The sequence below is a fragment of the Pelophylax lessonae genome (genome assembly GCF_965119305.1).
Source record: "Pelophylax lessonae genome assembly, chromosome: 1".
Taxonomy (NCBI): Eukaryota; Metazoa; Chordata; class Amphibia; order Anura; family Ranidae; genus Pelophylax; species Pelophylax lessonae.
In genome coordinates this window covers 521,545,221-521,572,968 of record NC_138768.1, presented here as the reverse complement: position 1 = coordinate 521,572,968, position 27,748 = coordinate 521,545,221, and the positions used below count along the sequence as shown (strand labels likewise).

The following is a 27,748-nucleotide window of genomic DNA, read 5'->3' as shown; positions in this document are numbered from 1 at the left end:
CTAATCAATGACATTTTTTAAAAAAAAACTTTTATTTATTTTTTGTAACTTTATTTTACACTTTTTTTGAACCTGTAAAGGGTCTCTCATCTAATATCTTTCGAGACCCTGTGTGAAAGTGTGCCCTAGACTGTGCCATGCTGTACCCTATACTAATATTCTACTAGTGTGTGGTAGCGACGGAAACAGTCCCCAATGCAGAAACAAGGTTGGCCAGGACAGGAGGGATAAAAATAGCAGGTGTCACGTCTATATCTGCGTTTTCTACAGACACAACATCTTCTTTGGGTTGCTCTTTAGGTAGGGGTACCAGGGAGGACAACCGGAAAATGCCTCTCATGCAGCCGGCTCACTGCATCTGGATTGTGAATTTGGGCCACAGCACCTTCTGGACACAGAAGGGCTATGATAATCTCTTCCTGGAATTTTAGGGAGGCTCCACTTCTTCCTGACGCTTTGTATAGCACATAAGCGTTCAGCAGAGCCAATTGGAATAGGTATACAGACACTTTCTTGTACCAGCATCTGGCCTTATGGGCAATTAAGTACAGCGCCATCATCTGGTCGTTGATGTCCACCATTCCCATGTTAAGCTTGTATTCATGGACATAGAGGGGCTTCTCAACAAAACCAGTCGCCCTTGCAATTTGGACTGTTTTATCTGCGTGAATGGAGGATAGAACTAAAAGATTCCGTGTGTCTCTCCATTTTATTGCAAGCAATTTATTACACTTCAAGCAGGCTCTTTCCCCCCCGTCTAAGTGAGGAATCTACAAGCCTTTGGGGGAAGCTCCAGTGATTGGGTCACACGGTGCCACATGCGCCAGTTCCAGAATCAAAAAGGTGACTAAAAAGTCCTATACAGGGTCACCCCGAGGACGACATAGTCCATTGTCACTAAAGTGCATGAATGATAAGATTTGCTCGTATCTAGTCCTGGCCATGGGAACAGAGAACACAGGCATATGATGAATTGGGTCAGTAGACCAATATGACCACAACTCACTCTTTTTAGCAATGCCCATGAGGAGGGATAGGCCCAGAAAGGTTTTAAATTTGGAAACCGTGATACGTTTCCATGCAAATTCTCTGGTAAGGGTCAAATTTGGATTCGCGGCAATGAACTGATTGGCATAAAAATTGCTTTGGTCCACAATAGAGCTGTACAATCTGTACAGATCTTCCGTGAAATACAGCTCATAAAAACCAATGGGAGTCAAATCGGCTGTTTCCACCTGAATTACAGGTTGGCCAGTGAATGCAGAAGTAGTGGGCTCCCAATCAGGATTTGCAAGCGCATCAGGAAGGACACTATGGACTCTATGGGCCTGTCTTCGAATTATTGGTGGCTGCGGGATACTACTTGTGCTAGCCACCGCACCAGCTTGAACTGCACTTATGGGACTCGCCATGTCACCAAGTGTTACTGCAGTGCTGGTTTGACTATGACCAGGATGTACTAGGCCGCTGGTGCTTGCAGTTCACCAGAAGGTTGAGCGGCACTAGTGCCGACACTCTGCTGCATATAAGAACCATGCGATTGTTGCACCTCAGCAACAGAAGAACAGGGTTGGGTATGCCTGACCTCAGCAGAGACCACTACTCCGTCGTCACAGCTATCTGTCAGGGTGCCGCTGCTTTCTACAGGTTTGAATACTGAGCCTGATTCTGACAGTGAGGCTTGCCCATAGCTCTCATCTGTCATGCTCAGCATCGTGTAGGCCTCTTCATTAGTGTACCTCTGTTTGGACATTTTGGCCAATAAATGTATTGGTACCTAGTGTGGCTCACAGGTAAAAAAACACCTGGTTGTCAAAAAATGTAACTGCTAGCGCTAGCAGAGATCAGGCCTAACTCTGCTAACGCTGCGGTTTAGTGTGCTGTGTATCAGAAGTGACAGTAATCTGCTGATTCTGTACTTCTTGGGGGATGGGCAGAGGGGCTAAATGCAGGTGCTGGCAGGTGTCGGGGCTGATTCTGCTAACGCTGTGTTTTGGGAACACTATCCTAAACTATTGGGGATGCTAGTATAGTTCTGATCTGATCAAAGATCAATCAAAGGGTTAAAATGTATCACTAAATATTCGGCGGGCAGTCTGACGCTGTCCTGGATTGATGCTAACTAACATTAACGCTAACTGATGTCACCTGTGAGACTAATACAATGATCAGAAAAAAGATCTGTACACTATAATAGGGACACTGAGATAGAGCAATGAAGGGGTTAACTGGGGGTTATCGGGGGGTTAAATCTTTATTAGGGGATGTATGGTGGGTACTCTAACCAATCTGGGACTGCCGCTATCTACCACTAACTGCCTCTCACACTAACTGAAGTCATGAGTGACACCAATACAGTGATCAGTAAATTATCTATCTTTATACTGTATATAGTGACACTGTGACAGGGAGTGTAAGGGTTAACTGGGGGGTGATTAGGGGGTTAGATATGTGCCTATGTGTACTGGTGTCAGTGTAGTGCTTGTGTACTCACAGTTGATGCTATCTTCTCTTATGCTGGAACCGAAAAGAGCTCCAGGAGAGAAGATTGCATAATCTCCTGTGCCTGTGTTTACATTACACAGGCACAGGACGCTCTGCAATTGGTCAGAACCGATCACCAGGTCCAGGCCAAAAATCATTGGCTGGACCTGATGACTGATCGGTTCTGAACCGAATCAGCACAACTCAGGGATGGCGGGTGCACGCGCGCCACCTAGCCCCGTGCGCGACTGACATACAATTGCGGTGGGTGGTCGGCAACTGGTTAACCACTTAAGCCTCAGAAGATTTTACCCCCTTCCTGACCAGGGCCTATTTTGCGATTCGGCACTGCGTGACTTTAACGGATAATTGCGCGGTCATGCGACGCTGTATCTAAACTAATTTGACGTCCTTTTTTTCCCACAAACAGAGCTTTCTTTTGGTGGTATTTGATCACCTGTGCGATTTTTTGATCATGCGCTATAAACAAAAAAAGAGCGTCAATTTTGCAAAAATAACAATATTTTTCACATTTATTTATATGAAATTCCCCCCCAAAAAAATTTAAAAATGAAAATTTTTTAACATTTTAGCCCAATTTGTTTTATGCTACATATTTTTAGTAAAAAAAATCGCAAAAAGCATATTTTGATTGGTTTGCGCAAAAGTTATTGCATTTACTAACTAAGGGAAAGATTTTTGTCATTTTTGTTGTTGTTTTTTTTAACTAGTAATGGCGGCGATCTGAGATTTTTTTTTGCGGGACTGCGACATTGCGGCGGACAGAAAGGACCCTTGACTGACATTTTTGACACTTTTGGGGTTACCAGTGCCATTACTGCAGTAATCAGTGCTATACATATGCACTGTTACTGTAAAAATGACACTGGCAGTGAAGGAGTTAACTTTATTGGAGAGGGAGGGGTTAAGTGTGTCCCTAGGGGCGTGTTTCTAACTGTGATTGGCTGTGGCTACTAGTGTAAGAACAGAGATCAACGGTCCTACATAGTAGAACCGTGTGATCTCCATTCTTACACAGGGAAGAATGACAGGCGGCTTTGTTTACATTAGCCGCCTGCCTTTCTTCTGGTGTAACGGACGAACGCGAGTGCCCGGCGGACATCGGGTCCACCGGGCACACGCGTGGGGGGGGTCCGTGACCGCAAGGAAGCACCTAGAGCCTCACAGGCTAGCGACATAGTACTACGTCGCTTTGTCTGCCTGTGAGGGGCTGACCGCCGCAGTAAATAGTCGTGCGGCAGTCGGCAAGCAGTTAAAGTGGGGCTTTAGTCAGAAAATTAAGTCCTGTTAGATCACTTCAGGCTGGCCCATTTTGCCGGTATAGCTATGGAAAAAATTAAAAATAAATGTCTATACTGTTTAAAATCCAGTAATACGCTGTCTCAACCTGCTCTGCACATGCTCAGTTGCTCTCTATTTTTAGGCATTGCTTTTTGTAAAGGCCGATCTGTTGACAGCCTTAAAGAGGAATTAAACCCTCCTTTACAGCCAAGGAAGATGCTTCTGTTTAAACTGCAACTGCCATAGTGCTGCACATGCGATCAGTTATGACACCAGCCATTTGATGGTTTGACAGTTTGGGTGAGGAAACAAGCAAATGTGACAATTAGCAATCCCTGCATTCCAGGAATATAGCTGTTTTTTGAAACCGTTAAATCAATGGGTTTAGTTCTGCTTTATGATTTACTGCTGTCCAGGGGCTCTCGGCTTTAAAAGAATGGCAGCCTCCAGCAAGAAGAAGCAGGTGCAAAGCTGGAAGCAATTTACAGCACACACTTTGGTAGCATAATTATTAAATGTGGAATGTATGTTTCTTGCTAAACAACATTATTTTTTAATAAGTTGTTATGGGTAAAGTTCTGCTTTAACTGAAGTCCTAAGACTGTCATACATGGCTTGAATTCATAACAATTGATGCTGAAAAGGCTGAAATTCGAGCTGTGGGTGCTCCTGTCAGCACCACCAAGCTCAACAAAAGTCGACTGTTCAATCGACTTTTGTCAGAGGAGCCAACTGTAAAAATTGTAGGCCGAACAGCACCTGTATCCAATCAGATGCAGGCACTGTTTTGCTATTTTGACAGATGCCAAAGTCGGCTTTCAGAAAACAATAGCCAACAGGGAAGATTCTTCCATCCGCGCTGTTTACTGTGGATGGAGGAATCTGCTAGATTCCCTTTGTTCAGGCTGTAGGCTGAACCAAAGAAATTAATGCGTATGGCTAGCTTAGGTAACGTAACGGTGGCTCTGAAAATCAAGTGATCACCAAGTCACAGGCCTCTAGTATTGCTCTTGCAGTGGGTTTGGAGGATAAAGATTGAGGGAAGTTTACTGAAGAAGTGAATGAGGGTTGGAGTAGAAGCAAGGAGTATGGAAGGTATGTCCTAAAATGGAAAACAAATATGTGGATATTTATTTTGCCATTCTTGAATCCTAAAAAGTAAAGGTTACTGAGAAAAACAACATTCTAATCTTTGACCCTTTATTTTATATTTAGATGTCATCCAGTCAAAAACCAACATACACTCGGACAGTCACACTAAGGTAAGCACTAATAAGGCTGACACACACCAAGAGATTTAATTAACCAAGCAAAGGTTAAGGTCAGGGACTTTAAAGAACAGTTGAGTTATGCCTGCATTTGAAGATTTTTTTTGCTGCCTGCATAAATATGTGTGATTGGTTTGTCCGAGCATGCATTTTTATGCCTAGGGAGCAGAGAGAAGGAAACACATTCAGACTATTACAATTTGGGTTTAAACTGGGTAAAACAGGCTGAACAAAGTACCAATCTTTTTTTCTGAGAATCCTATTTTCTGTTTTCTTAACAGATGACATGGATCAGACTTGTTATCTTTTTGTCCCAGCACTATTACAGGTTAATTAAAGTAGTTGTATTGGTTGACCTCTTAGAACATGGTAACAGGCCAACCTAACAGAATAATTATTTGAGTCCTTTTTAAAATCTCAAAAATGATCAATTACATGCAGTACCCTAAGTGCACAAAGCAGTTATGTGCTAAGTGAAATTAATCAGATTGTGTTTGTAGTCTAAAATACACCATATTTAGTTATGTTGCCTGTTTCAAAGTCATTTAGGCTGGATTGTCCCTGTTCAATTCGTGATTTTATGCATTTTGAGCCCCTAATAAAAATGTCAGTACTGCGAGGACTTGGACTTTTGAATACACAATCGTGTAAATTATTTTCTATTGCAACTTCTCTTAATTAGGGCTGCACTTGTTATCCACAAGTCAGACCCACATGTGTGGAGGCATTGGCACCTAATAGAGCAGGGGTGGGGAACCTACGTCCCGGGGGCCGTATGCGGCCCTCAAAGTAATTTGGTCCGGCCCCCCATGCAGCTGAGTCTGTGTCTCTCAGCTGATCTGCCAGAACGGAGCCAATGCTTCCTGTATAGTTCCGGCTCCGTTCTGACAGTCTGAGTGAGTCACAGGTGGAGTGATATCAAATGCACTCCGCCTGTGACCAATACAGGAAACATCGCCTCTTCCTCCATCGTGGCGCCGCTGCTAGCCAGCATTTCCCACCAGCAGCACACATAGCAGTACCAGCCAGAGCCAGCAGTACCAGCCAGAGCCAGCAGTACTCACAGCAGTATAAGCCAGAGCCAGCAGTACCCACAGCAGCACCAGCCAGAGCCAGCAGTACCCACAGCAGTACCAGCCAGAGCCAGCAGTACGCACAGCAGAACCAGCAGTACCCACAGCAATACCAACTAGAGCAATACCTACAGCAATACCAGCCAGCAGTACCCACAGCAGTACCAGCCTGAGCCAGCAGTACCAGCCAGCAGTACCCACAGCACAGTACCAGCCAGCAGTACCAGCCTGAGCCAGCAGTACCTACAGCACAGTACCAGATTGAATCAGCAATACCCACAGCAGTACCAGCCTTAGCCAGCAGTACCAGCCTGAGCCAGCAGTACCAGCCAGCAGTACCCACAGCACAGTACAAGCCAGCAGTATCAGCCTGAGCCAGCAGTACCCACAGCAGTACCAGCCAGCTGTACCCACCAGCAGTACCAGCCAGCTATACCCACCAGCATTACCCGCCAGCAGTTATTTTCAAAACTTACCACCATAAAGTTGACTGCGCTCCAGACTGACTGATGCAAACCTGGAAAACCAGTTGCGAGTAGCAACATCATCAATATTAGCTAACATCACTCACTTCACCATAGAGAAGCAGTGGCAGCCATTACATTTTTGACCAAATATAACAGGCACATTTTTGAGTTGATAATTTTGTACGGCCCCGGAATGATTTTATAAATACCCAAATGGCCCTTGGCAGAAAAAAGGTTCCCCAACCCTGTAATAGAGAATAGGATCATAGATAAAGTGAATGCTCTGCTTAATGCCGCATAGGTGGTGCCACACAACAGAAGTAGCCTTCAGAGGTTGTAAAAATAGGGATAGTACAATACAGTCATCTTATCGGAGGTTATAAAAATAGGGCTAGTAGAATATAGTCATTTTATCGGAGGCTATAAAAATAGGGCTAGTAGAATACAGTCATCTTATCGGAGGTTATAAAAATAGGGCTAGTAGAATACAGTCATCTTATCGGAGGTTGTAAAAATAGGGCTAGTAGAATACAGTCATCTTATGAAAGGTTGTAAAAATAGGGCTAGTAGAATACAGTCATCTTATGAAAGGTTGTAAAAATAGGGCTAGTAGAATACAGTCCTCATATTAGAGGTTGTAAAAATAGGACTAGTAGAATACAGCCATCTTATTGGAGGTTATAAAAATAGGGCTAGTAGAATACAGTCATCTTATCGGATGTTATAAAAATAGGGCTAGTAGAATACAGTCATCTTATCAAAGGTTGTAAAAATAGGGCTAGTAGAATACAGTCATCTTATTAGAGGTTGTAAAAATAAGGCTAGTAGAATACAGTCATCTTATCGGAGATTATAAAAATAGGGCTAGTAGAATACAGTCATCCTATCGGAGGTTGTAAAAATAGGGCTAGTAGAATACAGTCATCTTATCGGAGGTTGTAAAAATAGGGCTAGTAGAATACAGTCATCTTATCGGAAGTTGTAAAAATAGGGCTAGTAGAATACAGTCATCTTATCGGAAGTTATAAAAATAGGGCTAGTAGAATACAGTCATCTTATCGGAGGTTATAAAAATAGGGCTAGTAGAATACAGTCATCTTATCGGAGTTTATAAAAATAGGGCTAGTAGAATACAGTCATCTTATCGTTGTAAGGTTGTAAAAATAGGGCTAGTAGAATACAGTCATCTTATCGTTGTAAGGTTGTAAAAATAGGGCTAGTAGAATACAGTCATCTTATCGTTGTAAAAATAGGGCTGGTAGAATACAGTCATCTTAGTCATTTTAAGCTAAATTACACATTGTCAAAATAGTCTATGCCAGAGTAGGACAAGTAAAAATGATCAAACATTTTGACTTTAGGAAAATGTGTGTGCAGGCTAATATTATTATTATGTCAGGACTGCTTTTCATATCAGTTCTCAAAAAAAGATTTCTTAATAGACATATGTGCAATTTGTTTCAGTCCAAATACAAATTCGGATGAATATTTGGTAATTTAGAGATTTAAATGTATCGGAATCTCCGAAAAAATTAGTAACGAATTTTGTTCAAATTCATTTAAGTTAGTTGCATTTATTAGTTTTGTAATGAATTAATGTTATAAAAATAGGGCTAGTAGAATACAGTCATCTTATCGGAGGTTGTAAAAATAGGGCTAGTAGAATACAGTCATCTTATGAAAGGTTGTAAAAATAGGGCTAGTAGAATACAGTCATCTTATGAAAGGTTGTAAAAATAGGGCTAGTAGAATACAGTCCTCATATTAGAGGTTGTAAAAATAGGACTAGTAGAATACAGCCATCTTATTGGAGGTTATAAAAATAGGGCTAGTAGAATACAGTCATCTTATCGGATGTTATAAAAATAGGGCTAGTAGAATACAGTCATCTTATCAAAGGTTGTAAAAATAGGGCTAGTAGAATACAGTCATCTTATTAGAGGTTGTAAAAATAAGGCTAGTAGAATACAGTCATCTTATCGGAGATTATAAAAATAGGGCTAGTAGAATACAGTCATCCTATCGGAGGTTGTAAAAATAGGGCTAGTAGAATACAGTCATCTTATCGGAGGTTGTAAAAATAGGGCTAGTAGAATACAGTCATCTTATCGGAAGTTGTAAAAATAGGGCTAGTAGAATACAGTCATCTTATCGGAAGTTATAAAAATAGGGCTAGTAGAATACAGTCATCTTATCGGAGGTTATAAAAATAGGGCTAGTAGAATACAGTCATCTTATCGGAGTTTATAAAAATAGGGCTAGTAGAATACAGTCATCTTATCGTTGTAAGGTTGTAAAAATAGGGCTAGTAGAATACAGTCATCTTATCGTTGTAAGGTTGTAAAAATAGGGCTAGTAGAATACAGTCATCTTATCGTTGTAAAAATAGGGCTGGTAGAATACAGTCATCTTAGTCATTTTAAGCTAAATTACACATTGTCAAAATAGTCTATGCCAGAGTAGGACAAGTAAAAATGATCAAACATTTTGACTTTAGGAAAATGTGTGTGCAGGCTAATATTATTATTATGTCAGGACTGCTTTTCATATCAGTTCTCAAAAAAAGATTTCTTAATAGACATATGTGCAATTTGTTTCAGTCCAAATACAAATTCGGATGAATATTTGGTAATTTAGAGATTTAAATGTATCGGAATCTCCGAAAAAATTAGTAACGAATTTTGTTCAAATTCATTTAAGTTAGTTGCATTTATTAGTTTTGTAATGAATTCCAAATTTTCAGAACAATTCGAATTCAGATCGGTCACAAAAATGATCAACCGATTTGAATTCTGTGTGAAGAATAGCTGGTTGTTAAGCAGCGGACTGGGAAGCTGGCCTTAACATCAGATGACACATCAGCTGTCAGCGGGCTTCTTTTCTAAGAGCTGAAATAAAAACAAAACAATGCAGACAATAAAAATAATCAAGAAAAAAAGGCGTGGGGTCCCCCCCCCCCAATCCATGCTAGGCCCTTTAGCTATTAAAGAAATGTCAAATAAAGGAGCAGGCAGTTGACGGGGAGCCTTTGACATGGCCGGAGGTTTTTTTTTTCCTGGTACTGCGGGTGGCGTGATTGAGGATCGATTTACATTGGGGGACATTGTTTTTTCTTTCTTTTTTAAAAAGGAATTTTTAAAAACATGTGTAGTGTCTTTATTCACTTTGTGCACTTTTTTGGTGAATGGGTAGGGGTATTATGTACCCCATACTCATTCACATAGGGGGGCGGGATCTGGGGGGGCCCCCTTGATAAAGGGGGCTTCCAGGTTCCGATAAGCCCCCTGCCCACAGACCCCCACAACCACAGCCCAGGGTTGTGAGAAAGAGGCCCTTGTCCCCATCAACATGGAGACAAGGTGCTTTGGGGTGAGGGAGCCCCCCTGCTCCAAATCCCCCACACTATGTTGAGGGCATGTGGCCTGGGATGGTTCAGGAGGGGGGTGCTCACTCGCCACCCCCCCCCCTTTTCTGGCCTGCTGGGCTGCATTGCCAGATAAGGGACTGGTATAGATTTGGGGGGGGGGCCACGCCATTTTTTTTTTTTTTTTTTTTTGCTTGGGTTTCTCCTTAAAATCCTTACCAGACCCAAAGGGCCTGGTATGAATTGGGGAGGTTCCCACTCTCTTTTATTTTTTTTCCAGAATTTTCTGTTCCCGGCATTGTTTTGTTTACATTTCAGCTCTCAGCGGGAAAGCCCACTGACAGCTGATGACTCATCGGTTGTTAAGGACGCGGCAGCTGGCTTCCTGGCCAGCTGCTTAACAACCAGCTATTCTTCACACAGAAATCAAACCGGTCAATCATTTTTCAACTGATCCAAATTCAAATAATTCTGCAAATTTTGAATTGGTTAGAAAATGAATAAACAAAACTAAATTTAGCAAAAAGAAAATGAAACTCAACGAGTTCTGAAACAAATCAACTAAATTAAATTAGTAACATAAGGAATCTATCCAAAACAAAACAAATGTTTCCGTTCTGCACGTGTTTATTTCTTAATAGTGTGATCTATTATTTTTGGAGCCCTATATTGATAACTATGGGATCCATTTATAAATGTTTTCACACACGATTCACACAACCTTCACCCAGGAGTCATACGTTTTCAATTAAAGCTGAACTCCAGGATATTTGTCATTTTATCCTCATCTTTCTTCCACAATAAAAATGCATTTACATTTTTTGAAATGCATACTTTTTGTGTAATATATCCTTTCGTTACACATGACATCATTAGCTGTTCCTCGAACATCTACATTTCCAGATTCCTGATTCAGTGCCGGTTCACATTGGTGCGATGCGGGAACCCTGCGAATCCACTGTGAGTTCCCGCATCACACCTGACTCGCAGGCAGTTCACACTGCCATATCTGAACTGCTGGGAGTATCAATACAAAGTTAATGACACCCCCAGATTAGTTCACAAATCGCAGTGTGAACTGTCAATTCGGAAAGGAATCAGATTGCATGGGTGTTCACGATTCTGGTGCGGACCAAAAAAAAGGGTCCTGCGTAACTTTGACCCAAATGCGATGCAATCCGTATGGCTGAATTCGCATTGCTCAGACATCCCATGTGATTTGCAGAGCAGTGCAGTTTGAATCTCATGCGATGTCTGACATAACTGAAGTGTGAACCGGCACTCAGGGGGAGGATCTGTGCAGGCACTGCATCATTGAAGTGCCCCAATGTGATCAGAGCTATTAATTGATTTACGGTAACCTCCCACACATTACAATAAATAGATGTGTGCAGGTCCTGAGCAGGAACCATGCAGTTGTACCTGTCCATAGTAACATATCACCACCTACCACAATACACAGGTTATGTGATCAGGAATTGTTTTTCCTTACAGAGAAAATGACGGCACCTGATGGAAAAAAAAACAGTTAAAAGAAATAACAATCAGGCATAAGGGGCGTGTTTGGGGAACCTGAAAGAGGGGGAGGCTGAAGTTTTGCTGTGAATCCATTTAGAAGAATGCATGAATGTTTGTGAACATTTATAAATGAAACCCCTATGTGTTTTCTCTACAGAAAAAGACTTTCAGATACCCACACCTCGAACCAGCCCTTGATCAGCCTACACAGGAGCGACCCATTATTCGGCAAATAACAATTGATCTTCGACCTATCCTAGGGCAGGTTATTGATGATTGTGAAGTGGATAATGAAGACACACCAGAAGTTTCAAAACAAGTGAAGAAAAGAAGTGCGGCACATACAGATATTCCATCTCCCTTGCAGAGTAATTCAGGGGCAATCAGCATTTCCCTCCCTTTAGTGTCTAGCTGTAAAAGCTGTGAAGCATCCAGGCCTCCACAAACTGTTCAGCGGGCAGTAAGTTTGGTGGCAGTAACAGACGAAGGCACACTTACTTGTGACCCAATACAAAAAGTTAGGAACTCTTCCCCTGCTTTCTTCCCCAAGGTAATAGTAAACCAAATTCCTCCTCAGAAGACCTCTAAGGAGCAAAGGCCATTAAATAAAGTAAGTACTGATTTTTGCAAGTAATTTACTGAAAGTAGAGCTACACAGTCCAGTCTCTCTTCAAATTTAATGAACATTATCGACTCCCAACACTAAGTTACATTAATTAAAGTGATCCTATGCAAATTTGAAATATGTACATATTCTGGACAAGCATTTAAGCCACTTTGAAACAAGGTGTTATTTACCTATGTAGCTATAGGAATTGTGGAGAAATGTATATTCACCTTTTGCAGCAGAGGCACAGAAATCACAACTTCTTTCATTTTTACTTTTAGCAGCATCAACTTTGCAGCTACTAGCCTTCTAATTAAAACACACAGCAGGGGTTTCTAAGCTGCTACGGCAGAGCTAAACTTCCCTTTCTTTCAACGATCCCTGTTCCTTGCCAGCATCTTCTTTTGGGTGCCAGTCTTTGGCTCTCTTCATTGGCTGGTGCAGCATAATATCACTCCTGTACATGCACATGAGTCAGTCATCCCGGGACACAGGGGCTGTGTCAGCGATGTAAGCTAAGTTGCACATGCACGGCTCAGCTTACATTATTTTTATTATTATTATACAGGATTTATATAGCGCCATCTTTTAGTTAACCATGGCAACTACCTCCTCTTCCTTGTCTTGCTGAAGTGTTGTTACTTCATACCCATTGGTGCATTTACAGACCCTGGTTCTTTTGATACGCCAAAACCCACCATGCAACCCTTTGAATAACTTCAGACTAGGCTCAAAGCAGTTAATATAACATTACTGTGGAAACTCAACATAACAGCTTAACAGGCAAGAGTCTTTTTCCTAACTAGCCCTAACTGTGGCTGCCCCAGCACACCTGCATAGGAAGAGCCCAGAAATGGTAAGTCCAGAATGGCAGTAGTGCATAACAATGGTGTCCTGTTAAGTCTGTGTTCCTTGAAGCGGACCGCAGATCCCAGCGGCCCTCTTCTTCTCTCCTGCTCTCTCCCTCTCTCGCCCCGTGGGGATCAAGACCGCTTTCCCTTTTATATAAACACAGGATGGGAGGCCGGACCCCAAAAAGCTTGCAACTTTAGCCCGGAGAAGGCGGTAAAAGCATTAACCCCTTTCCCCTGGCTAGACAAATTGTTGGTAGTTAGGTCACTATTGGAAGCATCTCATGGAGTGCCCACATCCCTCAATTGACACGGCGGCCAGTAGGTGGTGCTGTGGAGCAGAGAGCAGAGCGCGGGATCAGAGGCTGTCAGGGAGAGCAGGAGAGAGGAGTGTGTGTGGAGTGTGTGCGTGACCGACCGCGTGTGAGTAACCCCCCCCCCAGGAGAGCAGCGGCGGGGAGCGGCGCTCGAACCCCGACCCCCCCCCCCCAGAAGCGAGCGGCGAGCGGGTCGGTAACCCCCCCCCCTCTCTTGTTGCGGGTGGCGAGCGGAACAGTAACCCCCCCCCCTTTTTGCGGCGGGCGGCGAGTGGTGCGGACCCCCCCCCCCCCACAGAGAGGGACCAGAGGAGACTAGCGAGCAAAGGCTGACCGGGAAGTGACAGAGGGAGGCGGGTGCAGAGCGGAGACTGACCGTCTGAGGGAAAGAAAAAAAAAAAAACAGCCAGGAACTGCTAGAGACAGACTTAAAGGGACATACACTAGGTAAGTAAGACTGGTGACTGAGATTGTAGTACCTGAGTATCTGTGAGTACCTGTGAGTATCTGGGAGTACCTGTGAGTATCTGGGAGTACCTGTGAGTACCTGTGAGCACCTGAGTACCTGTGAGTACCTGAGTATCTGTGAGTACCTGTGAGTATCTGTGAGCACCTGAGTATCTGTGAGCACCTGAGTACCTGTGAGTACCTGAGTATCTGTGAGTACCTGTGAGTACCTGAGTACCTGTGAGTACCTGTGAGTACCTGAGTATCTGTGAGTATCTGTGAGTACCTGAGTATCTGTGAGCACCTGAGTATCTGGGAGCACCTGAGTACCTGTGAGTGCCTGAGTATCTGGGAGTATCTGTTGCTACCTGAGTGTCTGGGAGTACCTATCACTACCTGAGTGTTGTGCGTCTGACCGGGCTGTGCGACTCGGTGTTGTGCGTCTGACTGGGCTGTGCGACTCGGTGTTGTGCGTCTGACCGGGCTGTACGACTCAGTGTTGTGCGTCTGACCGGCCTGTGCGACTCAGTGTTGTGCGTCTGACCAGACTGTGCGACTGAGTGTTGTGCGTCTGACCGGGCTGTGCGACTCGGTGTTGTGCGCCTGACCGGGCTGTGCGACTCGGTGTTGTGCGTCTGACCGGGCTGTGCGACTCGGTGTTGTGCGTCTGACCGGGCTGTGCGACTCGGTGTTGTGCGTCTGACCGGGCTGTGCGACTCGGTGTTGTGCGTCTGACCGGGCTGTGCGACTGAATGTAGTGCGTCTGACCGGGCTGTGCGACTTAGTGTTGTGCGTCTGACCGGGCTGTGCGACTTAGTGTTGTGCGTCTGACCGGGCTGTGCGACTGAGTGTTGTGCGTCTGACCGGGCTGTGAGATTGTGAGTGTTGGGTGACTGACCGGTGTCAAGTGAGTGGAGCGGAATACCAGAGGGTGAGAAGGTAGCGTTAGGAAGCCAGGAAATAGCCACATAGGATAGACTTAAATCGCTGAATCCCCATTAGATTAGATAGTAGGTACAATGCCCGGCGGGTGTGGAGATGCGACTCGGTGTACATCTTGTGATATGTATGCGTTCCTCGGTCATGCGATCGAGGGCGAATACAAATGCGCAAAATGTGAGTACGTTGCTTCCCTGGAAGCTCAGGTCCTGAATCTAGGGAAGCAGCTGGCAACACTGAGACGAATGTCCATACCGGAGGAGAGCCAGGATTGTACCAATCAGGTGCAGGCAGGGGCCTGCACAGAGGTGGGCGGAGTATCGGAGGTGCAGGCATCAGAGCAGAGCAGAGGGGTGACAGTTAGGAGGGGTAGAAGGGGACAAGTCAAGGAGGCTGATCCTGGGCTGGAGCACCCCAATAGATACGCCCCGTTGTGTGATGTTGGGGAAACCAGTCAGGGACCAGCATTGCTGGAGCAGAGCGACGCCCCTAGCTGCCAGGGGAAGAACTCCTCCAATGAGGCCGGGAGAAAGGGAAAGGAAAGACAGGTGCTGGTGGTAGGGGACTCAATTATTAGAAGGGCAGATAGTGTAATCTGTGACAAAGACCGAACAGTCTGTTGTTTGCCGGGCGCTCGGGTTCGGCACATCGCGGATCGGGTGAACAGATTATTGGGTGGGGCTGGGGAAGACCCAGCTGTCATGGTACACGTGGGTACCAATGACATAGGCAGAGGAAGACGGAGAGTCCTAAACGATTTCAGGGACTTAGGCGCTAAGTTGAGGACTAGGACCTCCAAGGTAGTATTTTCCGAAATACTACCTGTACCTCGAGCCACACCAGAGAGGCAGCGGGAGATTAGGGAAGTTAACGAGTGGCTGAGGAGCTGGTGTAGTAAGGAGGGTTTCGGGTTCCTGGAGAACTGGGCCGTCTTCTCAGTCGGTCACCGGCTCTTTGGTAGGGACGGATTGCACCTAAATGGGGTGGGTGCAGCCGTACTGGGTGCGAGGATGGCCAAAAAGTTAGAGGGGCTTTTAAACTAGGGAATGGGGGGGAGGGTACAGATGTAGAATTAGCCAGTGGAAAGCAAGCTTCAGAGGGCAGAAATGGGGGCATTAGCGGTAGGGTGTTCGGAGCTCCTATACCCAGGGTGGGTACGGGGAAAAATCAAGAGAGCAGCCTAAAAACATCAAAATTACGAGGCTTGTATACCAATGCCAGAAGCCTGGCCAACAAGATGGGAGAGCTGGAGCTGCTGATATTTGAGGAGGACTTAGATTTTGTGGGGATAACTGAGACTTGGTTTGACAGCTCTCATGACTGGATGGCGACCATTCAGGGGTATTCCCTTTATCGCAGAGATAGAGAGGGTAAAAAAGGGGGAGGAGTATGTTTGTATATTAAGAACAGTATACAGGTAAATATGAGGGATGATATTAATAATGGAGCTATGGACGAAGCAGAATCCCTATGGGTAGAGCTTCAAAGGGAAGGCACGGTGGGGAAGGTAATATTGGGCGTATGCTATAGGCCCCCCAACCAGAGGGAGGAGGGGGAGGTGGACCTCATGTTACAGATAGGATTGGCAGCAAGGATGGGAAATGTCATTATAATGGGGGACTTTAATTATCCTGATATAGACTGGGCAGAAGGAACCGCGCATTCAGCCAAGGCTAGGCAGTTCCTAAATGTTTTGCAGGACAATTTCATGGGTCAGATGGTGAATGCACCGACAAGAAACAATGCGGTACTTGACCTACTGATTACCAACAATACAGACCTGCTCACGGATATAGAAATACGGGACAACTTAGGGAACAGTGACCATAGGTCAATTGGTTTCAGTATTAATTACAGTAATAGGAAACACAAGGGTAATATAAGGACACTGAATTTCAAAAGAGCCAATTTCCCTAAACTGCGCTTGCTGCTAGAAAATATCAAATGGGATAGAACCCTGGGAACAAAGAACACGGAGGAAAAATGGGAGTGCTTCAAGAGCATACTTAACAAGGGGGTGGGCCAGTGCATTCCACAGGGAAATAAATTTAAAAGAGCAAAACTAAACCCTGGGTGGCTAAACTCCAACATAAAAATGTATATTAGAGCTAAAGAAAAGGCCTTCAAAAAATACAAGACTGAGGGGTCATTGGCAGCATTTAAGCACTACAAAGAGTGTAATAAGAAATGTAAAGATGAAATCAGGGCGGCTAAAATAGAACACGAGAGACATATAGCGGAGGAGAGTAAAAAGAACCCCAAGAAGTTCTTTAAGTATATAAACAGTAAGAAAGCGAGGCCAGAACACATTGGCCCCATAAAAGATGATAAAGGAAAAATGGCTACAGAGGACAGAGAAAAGGCGGAAGTGTTAAATAATTTCTTTTCTTCAGTCTTCACAAAGGAATCGGGGGGCTACACGAACCCAGCTTGTAAGGCCGAACTAAATAATACACCTCAGGAAGTGCCGCCATCGCTAACAGAGGATAGACTTAGAGCTAAACTAGAGAAACTTAAAATAAATAAATCCCCGGGACCGGATGGCTTGCACCCAAGGGTTCTTAATGAGCTCAGCCAGGTGATTGCCAGACCATTATTCTTGATCTTTAAGGATAGTTTACAGACAGGTATGGTGCCAGCTGATTGGAAAAAAGCCAACGTGGTACCAATATTTAAAAAGGGGCCGAGATATATCCCGGGTAACTATAGGCCGGTCAGCCTAACATCAGTAGTCTGCAAAATTTTGGAGGGGATGATAAGGGACCACATACAAGACTTTAGTAATGAAAACGGTATTATAAGTAGTAATCAGCATGGATTCATGAAAAATCGTTCATGCCAAACCAATCTATTAACCTTCTACGATGAAGTGAGCTGCCACTTAGATAAAGGTAAGCCTGTGGATGTGGTGTATCTGGACTTTGCAAAGGCCTTTGACACCGTTCCCCACAAACGCTTACTGTACAAACTAAGGAAGGTAGGTATGGACCATAAGGTGAGTACCTGGATAGAGAACTGGCTCCAGGGGAGAGTCCAGAGGGTGGTGATTAATGGGGAGTACTCTGAGTGGGCGAGTGTGGAAAGTGGGGTCCCCCAGGGTTCTGTCCTGGGACCAATCCTGTTTAATTTATTCATAAATTATCTAGAGGAGGGGATATCTAGTACAATCTCAGTATTTGCAGATGATACTAAATTAGGCATGCCAATATCTTCTATGCAGGATGTGGAAATCTTGCAAGCAGACCTGAACAAAATAACGGGGTGGGCAACTACATGGCAGATGAGGTTTAATGTAGAAAAATGTAAAGTAATGCACTTGGGGGCCAGTAACCAGAAAGCAAGCTACTCACTAGGGGGGGAACCTCTGGGTGAGTCTAGGATGGAAAGGGACCTGGGGGTACTGGTAGACAACAGGCTTGGAAGTGGCATGCAATGCCAAGCCGCTGCAAGCAAAGCCAACAGAATACTGGGTTGTATAAAAAAGGGGATTCACTCCAGAAATAAAGAGATTATTCTTCCACTCTACAAAACTCTGGTCCGGCCACATCTGGAGTATGCTGTCCAGTTCTGGGCACCGGTCCTCAGGAAGGATGTGCTGGAACTGGAGAAAGTCCAGAGAAGGGCAACAAAAATAATTAGGGGAATAGAGGACATCAGCTATGAGGAAAGACTACAAGCACTGAACTTATTCTCTCTGGAGAAGAGACGATTGAGGGGGGATATGATATCAATGTACAAATACTGTACTGGCGACCCTAGCATAAGGAACAAACTATTCAGAGTAAGGGAATACAATAAGACACGTGGCCACTCACTAAAACTTGAGGAAAGGCGGTTTAACCTTAAAGTGCGTAAGGGGTTCTTCACTGTAAGAGTAGTAAGGATGTGGAATTCTCTTCCGCAAGCAGTCGTATCAGCGGGGAGCCTTGATAGTTTCAAAAAACTATTGGATGGACACCTTAAAGACCACAACATACAGGGGTATACAATGTACGGTTAGCAAACACACACACACGCATCATAGGTTGAACTGGATGGACTTGTGTCTTTTTTCAGCCTCACTAACTATGTAACTATGTAACTATGTGACACAAAACAGATCAAAAAACTCTCTAGTGGGACTTTAATGGGCACTGCACTGAGAACTGTGGTTATATAAAAAATATAGAAATTTTATTGGTACAAACATATATAAAGAAAGCACAATTTGCACATTAAAAGCATAGCGACTATAATGAAGAAAAACCATGTTAGGATAAAGGTTGTCCCTACTGGACTGCAGAGACCCAACGCATTTTGATGTAATTCTTTTGTAATATCTTCTTATTGTGAAAGTGCCGAGACCCCCCCCCCCCCCACCACACACACACACCGCCGATCACATGTGTCCACAGGGCCACAGGAGAAATTCCACTAGGGGTCTACCAAGACAGTCACATATTAAAGTGTTGCCAATGACGTAGTGTTCCCTCTGAATGTCTGGCTTAATCTTGGAGTAATATTGGAGTGATAGGAGTCCCAATGAATGATGGCTGACCCAGGGCAGATGACTTGATATTCCAACAGTGAATCAGACCTTTGTATGGTACAAATCACCCACTGTCTTGGTCAGGGTCATTCATCATGTGGGAGCTCCTCTCGGCTGACCCGTCAGTACATCAGGTGTGATCAATTTTCAATGATTGGAACCATAGCTTGTAGACTCTATAACTTTCACACAGCCTAAATAATATACACTAATTTGGGCTATTTTTACCAAAGATATGTAGCAGTATACATTTGGCCAAAATTTATGAAGAAAAATTGCTTATTGGCAAATTTTTTAATACAAACTACACAAAAGTGTTTTTTTTTTCAATATTTTCACTATTTTTTTCGCTTTTATCGCAAAAAATAAGAAACCCAGCGGTTATGAAATGCCACCAATAGAAATCTCTATTTGTGTGAAAAAAATGTTGTTTGGGTACAGTGTAGTATGACTGAGCAGCTGTCATTTAAAGTGTAAGAGCACTGAAAGCTGAAAATTAGTCTGGGCAGGAAGGGGGTAAAAGTGCCCTGTATTGAAGTGGTTAAAGTTGGCATCAATATATTATAATGTAAGTGTGCACTATTGAGTGTTTTTTAATTAATTTTTAATAAGGAATACTGCACAGTGGTCTTCTTTTGAAAAATTAATTCTGATATTCTGGGATGGATAATACAAAGTTGGAGTACAGAAGTGGCTTTTAGTAGGTCATTTCGGTGGTGTGAAGAAGTGCCTAGAAGCATTGCACTGAATAAGGCTGTTTTTGGACCTGCCTATTAACTTAAGGGGTCACAGACAGCAAAGGGGTTCGGTATTCTGACTCCATCCCTCGCTATCTGTATCCGCCGGTCATGGGTAGCGGAACAGCGTTACGGAGATCTATTGCCTGGTTACTAAGTACATAAGGCAAGAGTTAAGTGAGAGCACAATTGAGGTCCACGCTATGTGCTCGACGGGACACCATTCTTTTGCAAGGTGTGAGGTAACAGAGGTACGTTGACTGGTGGAGTGGGCACAGGCTCCGCATGCCCCTCTTAATGCAACACATACAGCTGCAAGAAAAAGTATGTGAACCCTTTGGAATGATATGGATTTCTGCACAAATTGGTCATAAAATGTAATCTGATCATCATCTAAGTCACAACAATAGACAATCACAGTCTGCTTAAACTAATAACACACAAAGAATGAAATGTTGCCATGTTTTTATTGAACACACCATGTAAACATTCACAGTGCAGGTGGAAAAAGTATGTGAACCCCTAGACTAATAACATCTCCAAGAGCTAATTGGAGTTAGATGTCAGCCAACTGGAGTCCAATCAATGAGATGAGATTGGAGGTGTTGGTTACAGCTGCCCTGCCCTATAAAAAACACACATCAGTTCTGGGTTTGCTTTTCACAAGAAGCATTGCCTGATGTGAATGATGCCTCGCACAAAAGAGCTCTCAGAAGACCTACGATTAAGAATTGTTGACTTGTATAAAGCTGGAAAGGGTTATAAAAGTATCTCCAAAAGCCTTGCTGTTCATCAGTCCACGGTAAGACAAATTGTCTATAAATGGAGAAAGTTCAGCACTGCTGCTACTCTCCCTAGGAGTGGCCGTCCTGTAAAGATGACTGCAAGAGCACAGCGCAGACTGCTCAATGAGGTGAAGAAGAATCCTAGAGTGTCAGCTAAAGACTTACAAAAGTCACTGGAAAATGTTACATCCCTGTTAGCGAATCTACAATACGTAAAACACTAAACAAGAATGGATTTCATGGTGGATACCACAGAGGAAGCCACTGCTGTCCAAACAAAACATTGCTGCACGTTTACAGTTTGCACAAGAGCACCTGGATGTTCCACAGCAGTACTGGCAAAATATTCTGTGGACAGATGAAACCAAAGTTGAGGTGTTTGGAAGGAACACACAACACTATGTGTGGCGAAAAAGAGGCACAGCACACCAACATCAAAACCTCATCCCAACTGTGAAGTATGGTGGTGGGGGCATCATGGTTTGGGGCTGCTTTGCTGCGTCAGGGCCCAGACGGATTGCTATCGGTGAAGGAAAAATGAATTCCCAAGTATATCAAGACATTTTGCAGGAGAACTTAAGGCCATCTGTCTGCCAGCTGAAGCTCAACAGAAGATGGGTGTTGCAACAGGACAATGACCCAAAGTATAGAAGTAAATCAACAACAGAATGGCTTAAACAGAAGAAAATACGCCTTCTGAAGTGGCCCAGTCAGAGTCCTGACCTCAACCCGATTGAGATGCTGTAGCATGACCTCAAGAAAGCGATTCCCACCAGACATCCCAAGAATATTGCTGAACTGAAACAGTTCTGTAAAGAGGAATGGTCAAGAATTACTCCTGACAGTTGTGAACATCTGATGTGCAACTACAGGAAAGGTTAGGTTGAAGTTATTGCTGCCAAAGGAGGTTCAACCAGTTATTAAATCCAAGGGTTCACATACTTTTTCCACCTGCACTGTGAATCTTTACATGGTGTGTTCAATAAAAACATGGCAACATTTCATTCTTTGTGTGTTATTAGTTTAAGCAAACTGTGATTGTCTATTGTTGTGACTTAGTTGATGATCAGATCACATTTTATGACCAATTTGTGCAGAAATCCATATCATTCCAAGGGGTTCACATACTTTTTCTTGCAGCTGTACACCTGAACAAGTGTGTAGGACAAGGGGCAACATCTTCTGGAGGGACTGTGCATACATCACTACATACATCTGAGTTGGGGGACTGCCTTAATACTTGATTCTTCACATGAGTGGGGCCCCTGACTGGTCCCCGGCACTGGTGAGCACATCTTTGGGTGAGGTGTTACTCCTTTGCTAGCATAAGGGACTCCTAACAGGAGTTTGATCTTTCCCTTGGCCCACTAATTACAATTAATTCTATTGCCATTGTTATCCTTGCTACAGAGATTTTCTACCACTTCCTGTCCTACTAACAATATCATGATAAAGCAAGGGAAAATCTTCTGAATAGGGCCCTACTCTAGCAAAATCATAAAAATAATGGACTCGGGATCAAAGTGTAAGTTCACCTTTTCACAAAAAATGAAAAAGTGAACTAACACACTATACCCTCCTCACAGTCAATGATTGGCTTTCACTGCCCATGCAGCCGATGCAGCGGTCCAGGGATTTGAATGTTGGGGTCTTCCTCCCCTTTTTTTCTTAGGAACTCTGGATGAATCAGAGCTTTTCCGATTGGTCAGTGCGGTTACGTGCCAGTGCTGACCAACCAGAATTGCTCTGAACTGTACTGGCATCCCTAAGGAAGGAAGGAAGGAGAAGAAGACAGCGGCTTTCAGATTCCAAGACCGTTGAGTTAAACGCAGCGGGACCTGGGGTGTGAAAAGGCAAACTTTATAGCTATAAGATTTGATCTGCCACATCAAAAAATCAGGGTGAATGTGAAACTACTCAGTTGTTGATCAGACAGAACAAATGTGAAACAAAATCTGACTGTGTGCCACCATCTTAAGTAATGTGTGTGTTAATTTTCTCGACCCTTTAGATCAATGTATCTTGGCAAGGCGTGGAGAAACTGCAACTTCCAATGTCTGAGCTGGTGAGGTTGGTGAAGGAGAGGACAGACAGTGGGCATCACACACTAATTGCCCAAGTGCTCTGTTCACTGAGAGAAAAACAGTAAGTATTCAGCATATGCTGCTTACATGCTTACATTAAACATGCTTTATTAATTAGGTACAAATATTAGGCTTGCAAGGATTCAGAAAATAATTTACTTTTGTTAGGTCTTTAAAAATTAGTGTTATCATATGTGAAAACAGCATAACCATTAATAAAAAATCAGCAGATTTAGAGAAATTGGTAGCCAAATGTACATGAAAGCCATGACTTTTTATGTAACAGACAACTATAGTAGCTTTGCCCCTCTCATCTTGCAATACCAAGGTCAACACTTACAGAAAAAGCCAAGATATACTATATGGCCATAGGTTTCTGGACATCTGACCATAACACCTGCATTAAATGGCCTAAAGAATGTGGACACCCTCGAAAACAGGGGTCTCCAAACTTTCTAAACAAAGGGCCCTTTACAGTCCTTCAGACTTTAGGGGCTTGGCTGTGGCCATCGGTAGTACAAAAGCCCCAGCATCAGTGGCAGTTTATGGGGTTTATTTACTGAAGCTGGAGAGCGCAAAATCAGTCTCACTTCTGCAGAATGCAATCAGCTTCTAACCTCAGCTTGATCAATTAAGCTTTGGCAATAAAACATGGAAGCTGATTGGTTTCTATGCAGAAGTGAGATTGATTTTGCACTCTGCAGCTTTAGTAAATAAACCCCAATGTCTAATGCTGGGTGGTCAGGCTTTGGGTAAAAAATGTATACAGCACCTGTGGTCAGTTGGAGGAGGAACAGTACCCATCATTGGTATTAATGAGAAGAATAGTGCCACATCGTTGATGTCAGTGGGAGAAATTGTGCCCAATTGTTTGTAAAAGTGGGAAGAATTATGCCCCATTGTTGGTGTCAGTGGAAGGAATAGTGCCCCATCACTGGTGTCAGTGGAAGGAATAGTGCTCCATCACTGGTGTCAGTTGAAGAAATAGTGTCCCATCACTGGTGTCAGTTGAAGAAATAGTGTCCCATCACTGGTGTCAGTGGAAGGAATAATGCAACATTGCTGTTTTCAGTGGAAGGAATGGTGCCCTGCTGTTGGTGTCAGTAGAATGAATGGTGCCTCTGAGGGGGAGGAATAGTGTCTCATATCAGTGGGGAGAACCTGTCCCAAGGGACAGATAAAGGCAAGCAAAGAAATACATCAAGCCTGTGGGTTGCATTCTGTGGATACTATTGTTCTAAAAGATTGCGTTCAGGTGCCTACAGTGAAGGTTAAGCTCCGTACACACGATCAGAATATCGTACAGAAAATACCGCTTTCGAAACGATCGTACGACAATCTGATCGTTGGTACACAACTGTTGTCCGAAATTTTCCGAAGGGACAAACATGAACATTTTTCTAGTAAGATACCGGATCGTACAATTTTCATTTAAAAGTGGATCTTTACTGCATCTGAACACCACAAACCAAAAACGTTATTCAATCAATTTTTAATATTCAAAGAAAACTCTCCCATCCATCCATTTCTCCATGCTTTATTTTGGTGAGAAATCTCTTTGAAAAACTACACCTAGGATTTCTGGCCGTGGCCATCTTAAGTAAGGGCAAATGATTCTTGTAACATTTACTTCCTGCCCTTAACTCAAGTATGCATGCTGGAGACTGTGCTTAGCTGAGAAAAGCCCTCCTCCACTCCCCCCCCCCCCCCATGAAGACTCCTGGGATGTATGACATAATTTGCCTAGCATGGAAACCAGGAAGTACCTGAAGACATGTAAAAAAAAAAAAGTGTAAAACAAGTAAATATGATATACTTTCCTATATATTTACTAATGCTAGCAGCATGAGGATTAACAATAATCAATGTTGATTGGGAGAGTGAAGTTACGCTTTAATTTGTACAGTTTTTGCCTGAAAATAGATATGAGACTAGCATCCGAAAAAAAATGGACAATCATTCCTCCAAAATTCTCATCGTGTGTACTAGACTTTACTGTTACAAGCCAGTTCTTTTCATCCAATATACTGTAAGTACCTGACCTTACAAATCCCCTTTTGGCTGAATGGACACAAATTTCCATAGACAATCCCAATTCGTGTGGAAAGCTTTACCAGAGAAAAGGAAACGACTAGAGTTGCCATGGGAGGGTGGAGGGGGCAAATCCATATTAACACCTATTGCTTTACAATGAGATGTCCAACAAGTTCATATAAGTGTAACAGTTATCAACTTTTTATCCATATATTTTAAATTTAAACTGTCAATTTCAGGAGGTGTTCAGTAAATGCAACTTCTGCCTATGCATTTTTCATTATATGCCCAGTTTGCAATGTCCAAATTTATGATAGGTTTACCCTAGCAGCCCCGTCCAGAAACAACCTACAGTATATTTTAGAGGCAGCTTCAATAATGGCTAGGGGGCATATTCAAATATACACTGTACATATTACCACAGCAATTTAACAAAGATAAGCTATTAGTGACTGTACTGGTTACTGGCATTTCAGGTTAAGTTTCAGGTTGCATTAGTTACCTTGGCTCGTCAGTTATTTGTTGGAAACCCAGTGAGAGTAAGTATAGAGGCTGCCATTTTTAGTTCTCTTTCTGAAAATACTACTTCCCTGGCCCAGTGGTTTTAGTACTAGCTTGCTGACCTGAAACAAGTATGCAAATTAAATATTTTATGTCTGCCTAGAGTTTCGGTTTTATACACAACATAACTGAAAAAAGACTTTACTTAACCTAAAGCTAGCCATAAGAAATACAAATTTCGATCCATGTGCCCATGCCTGTTAGATAAACTTTTGTAAAATGGGCTTGTTTTTCTCAATCAGCCCACTGAAGCTGATGAACAGTGAATTCTGACGGCAGAAAGTCCGCTGTCACAATATAATGTCCCAGGAGAGATCCCCCTTGCAAGTAGGATGACTACGTATCCTGGATTGCCTGGGACAGTCCCCCATTTGGCAGGTCTGTCCCGGGCCCTGGGCACCTTCATTTCGGGACAATACAGTGTCCCAGATTGAAACTAGCACAGCCACCCTACCAGCTACATTGCCGGAACTGGTTGCTAGGACTGCCTGCCGCCTGGCGACTTCCAACCAGTGATGTCACACACACAGAGAGAGCCTGAGGCCCCAGCATACAGAGAGGAGGAGGTCTAGTGCGTAACTCCACCGACCTCCTCCTCAACCTTCTCTGGTCCAGCTCGGCAGGGGCGGCATGCTCAGAGGGAAAGATTTAATGGTGTGATCGGTGAGATCAGAGGAGCCCGATGATCTGATCGGACACTGTCACCACCAGGACTCTGTTGTTCCTCTACCCGGGAGATGGATTGGAGGAGCTCCGCCTCCGCCAGACTTCTGCTTCTTCCCCTCCAGTCCAGATTAGAAAGGCTGCCCGACTTCTCCTCTCTGCCTGACTGAGGGACCTGAGACGGGTAGATAAATTGTACCTTGCAGAAAAATACTTTGAACATGGAACAATTTGCCTATTCTATAGGCAATCTAGGTAAACAAATGTATGGTTGTCCTTGAAAATGGCCTGGATGACAAAACATCTTGTCTGAGAAATACCTCTGAAAAAATATTTGTGGTTTTACTTTTTTTTTTTTTTTTTTAAGTAATGATACCCATTGTGCCTGGGTTTTGCATTATGTATTTTTTTTTTTTTAAATCATGTTACAGGGAGAAACCCATTCATCAAGGTGCACAGGACGTCAGAATGCTAGGAAGCATGCCTGCGGAGACTTCACATAAAACACCCTATATAACATGTGCTGATGGGGGTACCAGGCTAACATGGATGAAAAGAAGGTGATCGATCACTGTAAAAGTCTGAAAGATGCAAAACCTGAGACTTTTAGTCCATTTTAGTCAGTAACTTTTCCCATATAATCTCTGCTTCCCTGTTTTTCATGATTGTAAGTCAAATCCTTCCCCATATGATTTTCTTCCAAATGAGGCACAATACCGGGAGGATAATATTACCTGATCTGTGTTCACTTTAAAAACACAGTAAGGTTAAGAGGAAATGATTCCCTGAGACTTGATTGGGTGTTTGAGTTCAGATCAGGATGTGACATCTTCTCATAGAGCAGGAATCTCTGCTGGGATTATTGATGAGTCCATAAACTTTTGCTTAAAAGCACATTAGGTAATATAAATCCTTTATTGATAAAAACTATTAATTTCTACACAAATATGTATTATTTTGGCAGTTTAAAGATTTGGTCCATTCAGCACTGATATTTTAGTTTGAAATTCCAGTAGATCAGCAGTTTTTTAAATTCTCAGACCAGCCTGCCTGGCGCCAACAACAATGCCATGTTCAAAGCCACCTAAATCCTCTTTCTTCCCCATTCTGATGCTCAGTTTGAAGTTTAGCATGTCATTTTCACCACGTCTAGATGCCTAAATGCATTGAGTTGCTGCCATGCGATTGGCTGATTAGCAATTTGTGTTACCATGCCAATGAACTGGTGAACCTAACAAAGTGGCCAGTGAGTGTATGTGTCACAATGGGAACAGATCTTGGGTGCGCCTATAAAGTAAGAAGACAAAACAGCTCTGGAATACTACCATTTACTGCACCATTGTCTTTGCATAAAGGGCACATTACAAAATGGGTATGTGGTGGTACATGGTACCCTCTAGACTTTTAAAATTCACCCCCAAGCCTCTGACACGTTTTGAAGGGTGTAGCTCAAGATGCACCCTATTGCATATTTATTGGGATTTCCCCAAAATAAAGTGGTACTGGGCCACTGTGTATCATCTACAGTAGTATATACAGTTTCGAGAGGGGCATCCATAAAGACCTCAAAGAGGCCCTTCTGATTCTGAAACCTACTAACTGCACTAACAGACAATTTTGGCTACTGACTTTTATGTTTACCTCAGTCAAACGGGTCCTGGCAAAAGCATGGGGGTTAGTTACTTCCAATATAGTACAGGCCAAACAAAAGATTGTATG

General features: G+C 43.4%; 1 protein-coding gene across 1 annotated transcript in view; it reads left to right on the top strand.

Annotated features, from left to right (window-relative positions):
- The window catches only part of LOC309544514 (uncharacterized protein), a gene marked incomplete at its 5' end in the record, with an annotated part of 39,638 nt that extends 12,672 nt beyond the window's left edge, over nt 1-26,966 (top strand). Inside the window, 4 exons of the mRNA XM_082243415.1 lie at nt 5,002-5,048; nt 11,634-12,086; nt 22,699-22,832; nt 26,461-26,966. Coding sequence (XP_082099541.1) covers nt 5,002-5,048; nt 11,634-12,086; nt 22,699-22,832; nt 26,461-26,593 — 767 coding nt within the window. The 3' untranslated portion in view covers nt 26,594-26,966. The remainder of the gene's footprint in view (nt 1-5,001; nt 5,049-11,633; nt 12,087-22,698; nt 22,833-26,460) is intronic.
- Nucleotides 26,967-27,748: the final 782 nt, after the last annotated feature.